This window comes from Medicago truncatula, chromosome 4 (assembly GCF_003473485.1).
Source record: "Medicago truncatula cultivar Jemalong A17 chromosome 4, MtrunA17r5.0-ANR, whole genome shotgun sequence".
In the NCBI taxonomy this organism is placed as follows: Eukaryota; Viridiplantae; Streptophyta; class Magnoliopsida; order Fabales; family Fabaceae; genus Medicago; species Medicago truncatula.
In genome coordinates, this window is record NC_053045.1 from 42,489,262 (window position 1) to 42,504,014 (window position 14,753).

Consider the following 14,753-nt stretch of genomic DNA (forward strand, 5'->3'; position numbering starts at 1 on the left):
ATTACATTACATTCCGGAATGTACCTTCCAACTGCAACAATTATCTTACCACTAAATGAGGCAAATTCAAACTTGCTAAACAGCAGGACTCCAACATCCGATGAGCATCTGCAACGATGGTATTCAAGTGTCAAAAGAATGATGTGCATTCCTTAACACTTGAATACCATTGTTCAAGATGCTCATCGCATGCTAGATTCATGCCGTTTAACAAGTTTGAATTGCCCCATTCAGAGGAAGACAATTGTTGTAGTTGGACGTTTGTACCTTCCAACTCCAACAATTGTGTTACCTTTGAATGAGGTAAATTCAAACTTGCCAAGCAGCAGGACTCCAATATTCGATCGACATTCCCAATGTTCCATTCAAAAGATTAAATTCTTGTTAGGCTGGGATTAAATGACGGTATTGAAATGTCAAAAGAATGAGGTCCATTCGTTGACACTTCAATACCTTCATTTAAACCAGCCTAACAAGAATTTAATCTTTTGACAGGAACAATGGGAATGCAGGTCGAATATTGGAGACCTGCCGTTTGGCAAGTTTGAATTACCCCATTCAAAGGAAGACAATTGTGGTAGCTAAAATGTGCATTCATTCCGTACCTAATGACGATCTTCTGGCGGAATCAAACTTTTGATGATATCTTCAGTTGATCTCAGCAACGTCACCCGCATATCGATCCACTGGAACATGTTGTGCTCCCAAAAAATGCTCGTCACATTTTCGTCGTTTGTTAATTCCACCCAAGTGAATGAAACTCTCCCCTTGTCGAGCGTTGGACGTTTATACCGAAGGTGTTCCACCCTTCTTGTGTCTCTGGGGTTGACTCCTTGGTTGAATTCAGTCAGTTCATCCTTGAGATCTCTTAACGTTACACCAAGGCATCGAACCTTCAACCTCTGAGGTTCTCCGCCGTTGAATTGCGCATGAACGTCGATCCACCCAGCCATTGTTTCAAATCTACGCAATAAGAAATTAAAAACAATCAATTAAAAACTCATTCAAACATTTCATCAAACACATAATGTGCACATTATACATAGACTCTAATATTCATAAAAATAACCCTAAAATTATAAATCATATACTCTTACTAAAATAAAAAAATTAATCATATAATATAACATAAATCATTCAACTTATGTTTAATCATATAATATATCATTAATCAACTAACATGTAATATAAAAATGATTTATAACATGTATATCTAATTAAAAATTAAAATAAAAAAATAAATATAAAACAACAAAATAATAAATAATCCTAAAATTCTAAATTATAACATAAACATCATGCAAATATTTTAACAACATTAATCAAGTAACATCCATCCTAAAAATTAATTATAACATGTAAATCTAGTCAAAAACTAAAAAATAATAAATGTACTCAAAAAATAAAAATAAAAACATTTATAACAACTAAAATGTAAGTTAATAGCATTATTATTACTTACTTGTTGAATAAAATATGATTTTGTTGAATACATTTGGTTGGATTTGGTTGTGTTTTTTAGAGAGATTTGTGAAAGAAATTTGAAGAAGATGAGATGAATAATGGATGAGAGAGCTTCTGCCAAATTTGTAGCAGAAGATCCTCGGCAGTTAACTGCAGCCAGATTTCTAAAACTTCGACAGTTAACTGCCGAAGGACATTTAGGTAAATTATTCGTGTGGCCCAGCCTTATGCAATGTGGGAACAACAATTGTCTACCCCATATCCGAAAAAATTAACTAGATGATTTGGATGGACGCACTTAATCATTTGAGAGACAAAAGTAACCGCTCAAAAAAAATTAAGAGACAAAAATAACCCAACATTGGAATTCTATTCTTGAATTTGGCAATTTACTCACAAATTTATAACTTTTTGCTACTAACTGGATTAGCTGAATAGGTTTTATAACATCTTTTCTGCTGGTGCAAATTCTGGTGTGCTCTGCTTTATAGACCAAATTAGAAGAGCATCTATAGCAAATACAAGCGAAACTCAAAGCCTATCAAGTCATAAGTGATTTGTGCTTTTTATAGTCTTCTCATATGGTTCTTAAATTCTCTCCAGTTCTTTCATATTTTCTCAATTACTTGCTTGCTCATTACATTTTGATAGTCCAAATAACACAAGAATTTTGAGAGACTAGTAGTTAACATTCTTTCACAAAACTAACAATTGTCCATGGCACATGAAAAATAAACAAAGTTCTCAACTCAAAAGAATACATTTTTAGAAAATTCACAACAGCTACAAGTGCTAGAGTTTGTTACCGTCCTGTTCCTTTATAAATGAATGAATGATTAGAGAAACAGATTTCCAGATAATTCACAAGAACAAGCGCCAAAGTGGAAACAAATTAATTTGTTTACTGATTTGTTTAACGAATGGATGAATCATAAATTAAAATGTATTCCACTTTAATGATGGCTAATAGTACTATTGCCATTATATTCACAAACTAGTGAAAAAGGGGCTACTATACTAATTTAATTCTTTCTGGAGTTGAGTTTGCTCCTGCATTAACATGCTGCAGGCCTGCACAAGAATTTTTGTTGCTGGTCATGGCATTGAACATGACATGACCTAGCTTTATCTCTCAATTCTTGGAATGCTCTCATTGTATCCGCATCAAAACCGCTTGCAAACTGCCAAAAATAATAGCACATTACTCAGAGTGGTCCTTTACATTGCTCAGAATGGTCCTTTTACATTAGTTGTATAGGCATCATTTTTTACTAAGTTCAAAAATGTAGACAAATTTTTACCTGATGTACACGGAAAGCAAATCTGACTCCTTGGACAATGAGCTCTTCTTCTTCAGGCCCACCTCCAACAGTTTCAAGCTCAGCAGAAACTCTCTTCATATACTTCATAGCCAATTTTACAGATGCCAGCTTTATCTATAAGCACATTGCAAATACAAAACATAAATAAGCTAACCAATATTTGAGATTTCACCTCACCATGATTAAATATGAAACAAAAATTGTACCAAAAAAAAAATTATGGTAATTAAAGACAAAAGTGCACGACTTGTTTTTTCTTGTAATAATTTTAAAGATAAGCATATGGCCATTTTAATTTGTATAGTTCCCTTCAACTTCAAAGTTCCTAGCATGCAAAGAGAATCTCCTCTAAAACGACGAAGTAGACACAAGCAAATGGGTCCTAATAGATTGTGGAGATCTAGGGTCACATGTGTCAAATATATTGAAAAATGATAACACAGAAAACAGAAGTTGAAATTTATCAGCAAAGTTAACAATTGTCTTGTCCTTTTGCTGTCAGCAGCTTTTTTTTTTTGAGCAAATGCTGTCTAATATATTGTGCAACAAGAAACTTTATCATGGCAACTGTTGACAAGTTGGTCAATACTCAATAGAAGATTGATATTTACGAAAGGGCCCATTCAACATCAACCAATAAAATAACATCAATTCATTCACTTAATGATCCTAAATATAATAACTGGTGGATTCAGCCTAGATAAGCATAATTAACGTCTGCGAAAACTTATAAAAAAATACTAATAAACAGTGATAAAAGAACTCAATTCAAATTACCTTGGTGGCATAACCGCTATCAAGCAACCAATCTACAGGTATTTGGAAGACTTTGAATCTCTTTGTTGCTGACTCTCTCATTCTAGAAATGTTGTAAACCCCATGTTCTAATCTGTTGGAACATTTAAAAACAAAAGTGTTAAGTAGTTTTCTATACATTAATGTTTAATTCACATGTTTATCTTAAATTTGAGTTTCATTTCATTTTAAATAACATACATTAACTTCTAATGAAGTTAGGTGTTATATTCTTATCAAAATTGAAGTTTCATTATTCATGTATTTACTTTTCATGCATTCATTTTTATGAAGTTAGGTGTTATCTTCATATCATACCAATATGAAACCTCAAATAAGGTACTAGCTAAATTTATCAAGAAAGTTCACAAAATCACATACTTCTCAAAGAGAGTTTGCATCTTCTTAAGAGCTGGACCACATAGCTGCCGAGGATCGTCGCGGAAAGATGAAGCCTCAGATTCTAGCTTCTTGAGATCACAATATCCAAATGCCGCTTCACGCATAGCATCAGCCTTCTGTTCTGGCCAATCAAAGTGTTTGAGCACCGCTCTTTCATCCACCTATAACACCAAAAATAGAAAAAGACCGTAAGCATAACTTACCTCTTTTTTTGAAAATTTTGATGGAAAAAAACAAAAATGACTAATGGACACATATACCCCGCGTGACACCTGTTACTTTGGTTGAGTAGATAATTAATTCAATTCAGACCCAAAATTGTGGTTAGTTCTACCATATGTTTCTTAAAAAAAAAAACAAAAATCAACCACATGGTTAACAACAATTTTCAATGTGGTCTATACTGACGGTCTACTCAACTGAATTAACCACATTTTTTGCATATGCTTAATCAGGAGTCGTAGGTATACGAAAAAATGGGTGTCATGAAACATTAAAATGGGTGTCATGAAACATTATGATAAATAAATACGTAGACAAGATAGTTAATTAGTAGAAACGGTACCAAATAGGAGAGTTCGTCGTCAAGCCATTTAACAAAAGGCACCACATCTTCAATGTCCGTAAATGCTGCACCTTCCACTTCTTTAATCAAGTATCTAATAAAATCTCCTTGTGTTTCTACATCAGTTTTTATCTGTAAATAAACAATGATCATTAAGCAGACAATGCCTCAAATACAGTTAATAGAAAACCCTAAATTGACGCTACCCAACCAGTTTAATACTATTAAGCTTTAATCACTGTTACCAGTAGTAAATAACTAGTACTTCCTCCTTCCCTTTCAAAATAAGTGTCATTTTAGCTAATTGCACTCAGATTAAGGAATTGAATAAAGTAATCAAATGTCATAGCAATTTTACTAAAATAACCTCTTTTATAAGAAAAAGACAAACTTAAAAGTTGCATTGAAAATTGTGTGAAAGAGAAAACGACACTCATTTTAAAACAATTTTTTTCTAGAACGACACTCATTTTGGAATGGAGGGTGAATAAAAATGATATAAATCAAGTACTACTTTATTTAAACAATATTTATTTGACTTTATTTAGGTTTGGTATATGGAGAATCTTTTCTTACATGAATGACCAAAATGCCATACTTTTAGGTATATTTACGATTTTGGATATTAAAATTCGAATCAGATTACTGTCTTATCTACGAAAGAAAATCAAATTCAATTAAATTCAAATTAAAGCAATTAAAGCGACTTGACATGTCAGCAGACACTGACGTAAATGACAGTGTCAAAATAGTAAATTACGCAACGAAACTCACGTGAACTTACCGCTAGTAAGTGAGTAGAACGGTTCTCGATTTCTCCGATCATGTCACGTGCGTTCGCCGTCGCCGGAACCTCCGCTGCCGTACCGGAGTTAGATTCACGACGTGTTTGTGAGTCTCTCCGCATCAACGAATGATAAAACTCTACCACCTCCGGTACTTTTCTTACCTTCGCCGGAGGCATTTTTCCTCCCTTCGGCGGTGGTGGAGGAGGCGGAGGAGCCGCTGCTGCTTTTGACGCAGGTTTACGTGGTGGTGGAGGAGGTGGAGGTGGTGCTGCTGTCTTCGCTGGTGGAATCGGTTGCAAAATTTCTTGCTCTGTTTCGCCATTGTTGTTCTCCCCAACGGAACTGCTCGACAGTGACGATGATGACGACGGTGAAGAAGACGACGGCTTGGGCGGTGGATTAGGAACCCTAGGAACTCTAGATCTGACGTTAACGTTCAAAACTGAGTCGTGACAATCGGCGAGTTCCTCCGAATTACAACGAGAGTGACGTGGCTTTTCAGTTTCAGAAAACTCTCTTTTCAAATCAACACTTTCATTCTGCTTCTGCATCACGATTCCATGATCCGACATGGTTTTCTTCAACGTTTTCATAAGATTCGACTTCACAGAAACTTCACCAATCCCCTGAAACCTCTGTGAAGTAGAAAAATGTTCTTCACTATGTAACGACGCCGTTTTCTTAAGTACGGTAACTTCATCTTCCAACGCTTTCAGTTTCCTTTCACTATCTATTCGTTCATCTTCCATTAGCTGCTTCAGTTCCTCCAATTCTTTCTTTAGCTTCTCGTTCTGTTCTTCAGCTTCTTCCGCTCTTTTTCTGTTTCTTTGAATCTCAGTTTCCCTAACTGTTAACTCGTTTTCTAAAACCGGAACAATGGCGATGGACTCTTTAAGTAGTTTATGCTCGAGAAGTTCTGTTTTCAAACGAGACTCGCTTTCACGAAGCTCCTCCACCAGACGGAGAAGTTCTGTTCCGTCTGGTGGACGAGGCTGTACTTGAGCGGATGAGCGCGGGAAGTGGAAGCCGATTCGCGAGAATGAGGATTTGTGAGAGGAGGATTTTGCGGAGGAGGTGGTGGTGGAAGGTGAAGGAGGTGGTGGTTGTTTCTTCTTCTGCGGTGGAGGAGTACTGTGTGCATGCGCCGGTGACGGCGACTTGGAGAATCCCATTGCTACCTTAACTTTACCGGCAACCATTAGAGAAGAGTGAAAAGGGTTTGTGTTGTTGTGTTTAGGGTTTGTGTTTGAAACTCATGAGATGAGAGTGATGAAAGTAACAGAAGACGACGTCGTTTTCTTTGGGTTGATAAAGGAAACTGGTACTAAAATTAGAGGAGGAGAATAGGATGGTGTAAAGAGTGGAGTGAGTGAGTGAGTGAGGAGAGAAAGATATTGAAGGCACAGTTAACGAGGAACGGTCTTCTCTTTTCTTCTTAGAGAGTGAAAAAAGGGATATTAAAATATTTGGGGTATTGTTTTGAAAAAGCACACCCTTCTTATATTTGTATACCTTTAATTAATCGTTTTAAACTAATTTAACATCTAATTCTTCTAGATAAAAAGATATCAGATTTGGAGTTCAAAAGAAAAAGAGAGGAGAAGGAATAAGAGGTGAACAAAGGATTGTTTCATTAGAATATAACGTGTAGAATAACAACTTTATATAAAAAAAGTAAATATAAATCTATATTTATAAGATTTAAAATATCATAAACAAAAACACAAACCATATATTAATAATAATAATAATTAATATATATCAAAGATATTTATAGGTAAATACAAGCATCTTCAGGGTTTAACGACAACTTTTAAACTTAAAACAATGTAAATTATACTAAATATTTAACCAACATAAACGAGGGAGGGGCCAATCCCATAGTGCCCCTCCTTAGATCCTGTTATTAGAAATTGAGCGATGATAAATATAATTCATATAAAAGAGTTAATTATATTTAGAGGGTGGAGACAATCATTTTGAGGGGGTTTAACGAATGCTCTTATATGTAGAAAATATTTTGTATTTTGAATTTCTTGATTTATTTTTGCACCATTAGTCTAAGAAATTTGATAACTAAAAAGTTTGAATTTTTTAGACTAAGGTCTTGGATTAACCACCGCTATGTCAATGTCGCACACACTTCATATTTGTTTGAATAAGATTATCTCTAAGAATATTTATTTGGTTTTGATTTCCGACTTCAAATACAAGCATGACTTTGTTAAGGGTGTCTTTTTTATATATTTAGTCGGACAAGAGTATTTGTTAAAAAAATGTCTCATGTGAACTTCTTAATCAATCCACAAGAAGGAATATAAACACTTAGGCCATCAAATGTTATGGGATTAGTGACCAATGTTTTAATCGTGGGACAAACAACCCTCAAAACAACTTCAAAATAAAGTGACCAAACATGAAAAAACGTGTTATGACAATCAACATATTTTTATACTATTTGTGTTTGACGATTTTGACTTTATAGCATAAGAGACACTTGATCTTCTACAAATAGTTCAAAGGATCGTACATAGAAATGTTGGATCACCTAAATCTATGAACTTTATTTAAAAGGGTTGTTTTACCAATCAAACATAATTAACGACGCAGTTTGTTATCCACTCTCATTCTATCATGTGTAAAAACAATTTTGATTTATTATTGTTATATTTTTTGAAGCATTAGAGGTCATTTCAATAGCTTGTTATTGGACTTTTCAAGTGTCGCTTATGCGCTGCACTATTGTATATGTGGTAATAACATGTATACTATAATGAATACACTTTGTAGCAAGACAATACCGGGGTGTTTATTTTGGAACTAGAACATTGTCCAACGGTTCTTTTCTGAGACACTATTTGGTTAATTTAATTTTTGTCTGAGATTTTGCAACGGTTTGATTTTGAACGAGTCGCCGAGTACTTGTTTGTCCTTCGCATAATCTCGCGATTTATCGTAGTGGTTGCGTGTGCCGTGTGGTCTTTTGTTTGCTGTTGGCACTGCTAGTCAAAATCAGTCAAAAGGGATCATATGCAAGTGGAAAGTAAAATCCAAATGACGATAATGCAAATTATAAAATATATTTGATCTATTATATTTGATTTATATGATTTTAAAACTTCATATTTACATAAAATAGTTTATTTATGATGCCATCAAATATAAATGTCAAATGAGTAAAAAAAAATTATATCATAAATGGTAGATTACTAACTTTTATTTTGGTGGTGATAGATTAATAACTAAGCATTGACTAAAAATTTGAAGGATTAAGCATAAAGAACAAGTTCAAGATAAAATGATTTCTAAATTAAGAGCTTGATGACCAATATTTATAAATTGAGTTTCAACTAAAAGATAGTATTACTACCAAACAGTGGTCCTTTGAATGTCCTTATTTTTAGAGAAATATATTTGTACAATCAATTTGATATAACTTTTGTACAACTTTCTCTCTCATACTCACATTATGTTTTTATTCTCTCTCTTCCTTTTTCTCTCTCTATTGTGTTTGACCATTGAAAAGATAGAACAACAAAGTTGTCTCAAAGGTTGTACCAAAATAGTTGTCAAAATATCACTATTCTTATTTTTAATAGGCTTAAATATGTAAAAGGTCCCGGTAAGTTAGCACGTTTTTGGTTTTAGTCCTTGTATCTTTTTTTGTTGCGAAACAACCCTTGTATTTTCTTAACTTTTTGAAACTGGTCCTCGCCGTCAGTTTCCGTAAAAAAAAAAAAAGCATTGTTGACTAACGGTCGCATACGTGGCACTTGATGAGATGGCAACTGCTCTTAGTAGAGGGACTAAAACGAAAAACGCATTTTTACATAGGGACTGAAATTAAAAAAACGTAATCATCAAATTTTTGAAATTTTAAACCCAATCTTTCCACCTTCCTCTCTTTGTTTTTTCTCTCTTCTTCATTTCTTCCATGCCCATAGCTTGCACCCTAACACCAAAAACTCATTTTCTTATACCAAATGGCATCTCATTCAATTTGTCAGGGTGTTGTTTGCTTGAGTAGCAGCTTGAACTTGAGTATCATGAACTTGGGATGCCTCGGGGTTGGGTAATTGTTTTTGAGCAAAATATTCATCTTCATCATCGCCATCATCAATCGTAACTATGTATTGCTTTAACTATACTAGCCCAAACGAAAGCATAAGTTATGACAAATTTACATAGAAATTGTGGCGCGTTGATTTCCTTATCGTTGCCATTTTTTTTCATTGATTAAGTACATATTTTTTCATCCCCTCAATTTCTTCTTTTCCAAAAACAATAATTGCCTTAACAAAATCTTCATGTTCTTTGGTGATTTGAGTTTCAGTAATGAGTCTAGGCTTCCATGATTTTCTCATTGCAAAATAGTCACCGAAGAAAACATTCTCAAGTCCTTTTGGTCCCTCAAAACTTCTTTGTCAAAACAAGGTAGTGACTTCAATTCAACTACATTTCCTCCTTGATGGATAAAAGATCAATATTTCATGAAATGATTGCAACTATTATCATCCATCACGGGACAATATGTGATGCCAATGCAAATACCATGGTCAGGAAAAACTGTGACTTGCAAAGCTAACAATGGAAGGATGAATGTGTCATTTTCAATGTTATCATCAAACTTGTTTTTGTGTGTTAATTTTGGAACAAGGTGATTAGTTTATTTGAGATTTTTTAGGCGTTGTTTGGTGCAGAGAATAAACGATTTTTGTCAGGGTGGTAGAGAAATGAGATTTCCGGCAAGAGGGAAGAAATGTTGAAGAGTAAGAGAAAGAGATTTTTTGAGAGATGGAAGTGTTGTTTTGCGAAAATGGTTGGTTGAATAAGCAAAAGGGTCGAAGAATATGCATTTAATGTAGATTGGACCAGCAAAATGCAAGTCAAAAAATATGAGAGGAAGATAAGTTGTTGTTGTTTTTGTTGTTGCTCGAAAAACAAGAGTTTGCTCAATAAGGAAATGGATTTTTGATGAGCTTTGAGAGGGTAGACATGGAAGGAATAAAGAAGAGAGATAGAACTGAGCAAGGAAGAAGGGGGAAAGAATGAATTTTAAATTCCAAAATTTGATGATTATGTTTTTTTTAATTTCGTCCCTATGTAAAAATGCTTTTTTGTTTTAGTCCCTCTACTAAGACCAGTTGCCAACTCATCATGTGTCACGTATGCGTCTGTTAGTCAACAATGCGTTTTTTTGACAGAAATAGACGGTAGGGACCAATTTCAAAAGGTTAAGTAAATATAAGGGTTGTTTCGCAACAAAAAAAGATACAGAGATTAAAACCAAAAACGCGCTAACTTACATGGACCTTTACTTATTTAAGCCTTTTTAATAAAGGGGGAATTGTGGAAATTGATGTGATTTGTAAACCATAAAAAAAAAAAAAAATCTATCGGTAATAAATAAAGGGAAACTAACTTTATTTTCAATTTGAATTTGTCTTAGAACACTTCCAAGATTTGTCTTTAAATCTCTTAAGTTATCTGTTCACTGTTTAGCATTAGAACGTGCAAACACGACGATACGTGGTAAAGATATACACATTAAGAAGTAACGTGTTCTTGAACGAAAGTGGATTGACATTGTAAAACTAGTTAGATGCGCTCATTATGTATTGCACTGTTGGAGACACTCTTAATTTGAGTTTGTTTTCTACGTCATCAAGATTTGACCTATTCCTTCAGCTCTTCAAAAAATATTTTTTTAAATGATTCTAACTTAAATTTCAATTATGTGAGCCATTTTTGCACAATGTACGAACTAATATTCAAATGTTTGTTGTGAGAAGTATACATATTTAATGTTCAAAAGTTCCTTGAATATAATCCTCTCTAGTAAAAAAGTCTGAAACCAAAAAATAACACGAGCTTTCTATGTGTATCACTATTAATGATCAGACGTGACAATATGATTTAAACTTGAGGATATTTGCTCAAACTCATCTCAATTTTGATGGAGAAAACTCGCTTTAATTAATTGGAGGTGCGTTTTTTGATTTTCTCCGATGTTCAAACTACCAAGGCGGAGATGGTGTCGAAATCTGCCTCTCATCTCTAAACACGTGATTCCTTTTATTTAGCCACCTAATAATTATAATATTATATTTATTATCTTAAATATATTTTTTAATTTATATAGACGGAGATGGGGCGGAGCAAGAAAACCTAACTTATGGGGCAGGTGCCCCCACTTAGTTTTCGATTGCTTATACAATGGGATATGTCACATATAGATTTACCAACACCCATAGTCCTAGGTATTGATTGTAATGATATTAGAAATTTACATTTTGCAAAACATCAAGAAGAGAACATGCAATATTTTTAATGATATGTGTTAGCAACAATTAATGTGTTACATTTGCATTTTTTAACCAGGAATGTGTTACATTGACATTATCATTATAAACCAAGTTAAAGACTTTTACTAACTTTTGTGACAAAAAATTTATTGACTTTCTCAGAAAACTAATATTTGTGAATTGGTTGATCGGTAACAGTTTTCACAAATTCAGGCATAGGCAAGAAATAAATACATTGTTTGGGGACAAAAACAGTCTATATATTTAAGTAAAGTTCTGTCGACAACAAAAAAATTTAGTGTAGTTGGTATTTGGTTAGGGGTAACGGTAATATTTTGCTATGTACGTATAGAGAAGAAATCAAAGGGAGTTGTTTTCATACTTTACTATTTTTTGTATGGATTTGCCAATTTCAGCAGCAATATTTTGGTTGGAAAATTTCATCAATCATTTTTCTTGTATAGTGCACTTGACAAAGCCAACTATGCATATATTATATAGTAATATATGGTAATTTTGGTTATTTTCAACCACCATTAGGTGTGAGGCAGTTATATGAATCCATCATGTGAATCATTTGCTTTGGAATTACACAGGGATGTTACATATCAATATCATTCTCATTGCATGCACCAAACAACCACCAATTAACAGACTCTGATAGATCATCCCCATGTTCTGTCTTCTTATATAATTTGCCAGCTTCAAATTCATAGGACAGAATATGATGCACATTTGATTTTTAACTTAAAATGCTTTATAATAGTTTGTACTAGTGACCGGAACATGAAAGTAGATGAATCTAATTTGTGAAAATGGGGTATGAATAAAAAAAGACAAATAATTGTGAAGGTAAATAAAGCTAGCATGAAAGGAATGTATCGTGGTGGTGGGCTATTAATGAATAAACGGCTAGTGGTCCTCTCAAGGAGACCGAACCTTCATTTGCTACACATTTATAGATACCATGGGCATATCATGGCCAACCAAGCAAGACTTCATGTGAGACAAATTAATAATTTACCAATTTCGATAGTCTTTATCAAAGTAACAAAGTATTTGCACAACACAATACTCCCTTTTACATTATTTTTTCTTTTAAAATAAAAAAGTTTAACTGAGTTGAATTTTTGAGTTTACTATGTCAATGCATATCTTAAGCTCAACAAGTGTTAACATAAGTAGTTACACATAACCAATTAAAGAAATTATCATGTTAATAAACATAATTTGAATCCACAGATTGCGAGTGAATCAACTTCTCACTCTAACGAAAATGATTTTCTTTTTTAGGTTTAAGAATACGAGCCATATGAATGGTGATTTTTATTTTTTTGGTTAAACTAAAATATCTAAAATATAGCAATTTTAAAATCTCACGGATGACAATTTTCTATTTTAGTTTTGATAAATAGGCTTGAATCTCATCACAAAAGCTAACAGGAACCTGAGCAATATGGGACAAACAACAAATTACACACAATTTTAAAATCAACTTCAACACCCACTCTCATGCCTAGCGTGGGCCTGCGTCCAATTCTCACATTATAATCTTGTATCTCATCCCAAAATCTCAAAGGATGATGATACTCAAACATATTTATACACTCAACGGTCTGGGAAACTGGATAATGTGGGACAAACAACAAACAACTTCAAAATCAACTTCAACATGTTTTATGAACCATACCGACGTGACTATATATATTACCATATATTTAAGTGTCTATAAAATGTAAAGAAAATTACAATGTAGAGTTCTATATGAGAGGATCCAAAGGTCTTAAAATAGTTATGCCAGGCAGTGATGGTGATCAGGGCTTAGGGTTGTTTCCAAGTTGGCTGCCATAGAGAAAGGGTAAGGGCCATGGCCTCACATGGAAGTTACGAACATGAAACATAATTAATTGCATATGAGGAATAAGTACGTGATATGGTCTTATTCACCATTCACTTGTCCGCTCCTATCATTCACGCCATTCCCCCTGTTCCGTGCTGTCACCGTTAGAAAAAAACCGACATATATTGGTATGTTTAGATGAAATATTTTGAAAGGTCCTTGAAGAGGGTGTTAGATAGTTACTTCGTCTGGTGATAAGGAGTTGATTCATACACGTGTTCAGGAGTTAACTTTATTTTTAAACTCTAACGGAAACTTAATAGAAGAGACCAAAACAAGATTAAAAAAACACTTAAAGTATTCAAACAATCTTTTTTTTAGTTAAGGGACCAAAGCGATACCAATTAAATACTTAAGGGACCAAAAGAGTATTTAAGAAAGAAAAGTAAGTCATTCCAACCTAACAAAATTCTTCATTCAAGCAAACTATAAAATGGTACATTAATACTCTTACGAACTCAAGTTTATGTGATCACTTCAGTATATATCTTTTTGATGGTTACCCTTCACTTCACCCCTCACCCTTTCACACTTGTCACATTCATACCCTACAATTTTTAGATATTTGATTTTATAAGCAAGCAAACTAAAAAACATGGTCTCTAAGTTATATGCTTCCCATGATCCAGACCGTACGTTAAACACATATAATTTGATTTAGGAAAATGTTGTGTACTTTTGATGCGGCTGTATACATCTTGAAATCTTGAAATAAAGAGGAAGAAAAAGAGAGAAATAAAGAGTGAAGTGATAGATATAATAGTTTGATCACAGGATAGAAAGAAATAGATAAAAAAAAAAAATGTTGAATGAACATGTAAAATTTACAAGGGTCTATTTATCAATGTTGTTTGCTTTAAGTGGCAAACCCACTACATTTAATACGCAAAGAGCTTTAACAAGTTATTCTTCCTATTAATATTACGTAATACTCTCTCCGTCTCAATAGGTAAGCCCAGTTTGCTTTATTCACATTTCTTAAGAAAAGTTGTCCGTGTAATTAATGTGTCTATTTTGTGTGTTAATATTACCAAATAATCCTTTGTTTGTATGTGTATTAATTTTGACTTTTCATATTTCAAGATAATTAGTTAGTAGTATTAATTATGGATAATGTTTAGGAAAAAATAATAAATGCATCTAGTAATTTGAAAAGAAGTTTACAATTAGGAACAAAAAGAAAATCAAATGGGTGCTTATATATAGGGACGA

The 14,753-nt window shown here is 33.5% G+C and overlaps 1 protein-coding gene and 1 pseudogene across 1 annotated transcript; both read right to left on the reverse strand.

The window, feature by feature from the left end:
- Window positions 1-2,184: 2,184 nt before the first annotated feature.
- Window positions 2,185-6,801, reverse strand: LOC11444126 (protein CHUP1, chloroplastic). The gene is made up of 6 exons (XM_003608069.4): window positions 5,333-6,801; window positions 4,549-4,680; window positions 3,963-4,144; window positions 3,564-3,675; window positions 2,766-2,900; window positions 2,185-2,645 (listed from the first exon to the last, which is right to left on the reverse strand). The coding sequence occupies exons 1-6, from the start codon at window positions 6,533-6,535 to the stop codon at window positions 2,520-2,522; spliced, it is 1,890 nt and encodes a 629-aa protein (XP_003608117.2). The 5' UTR covers window positions 6,536-6,801; the 3' UTR covers window positions 2,185-2,519.
- Window positions 6,802-9,331: 2,530 nt separating this feature from the next.
- LOC112420902 (malonyl-coenzyme A:anthocyanin 3-O-glucoside-6''-O-malonyltransferase-like) lies at window positions 9,332-10,492 on the reverse strand (annotated as a pseudogene).
- Window positions 10,493-14,753: the final 4,261 nt, after the last annotated feature.

Bases quoted from the DNA above. Each gene is read 5' to 3' on its own strand.
- LOC11444126 (XM_003608069.4), bottom strand. From the start codon at position 6,535: ATGGTTGCCGGTAAAGTTAAGGTAGCAATGGGATTCTCCAAGTCGCCG. The intron at 4,681-5,332 runs GTAAGTTCACGT...GTTTATTTACAG, and splicing joins GTTCTACTCACTTACTAGCG to ATAAAAACTGATGTAGAAAC. The intron at 4,145-4,548 runs GTACCGTTTCTA...TTGGTGTTATAG, and splicing joins ACGACGAACTCTCCTATTTG to GTGGATGAAAGAGCGGTGCT.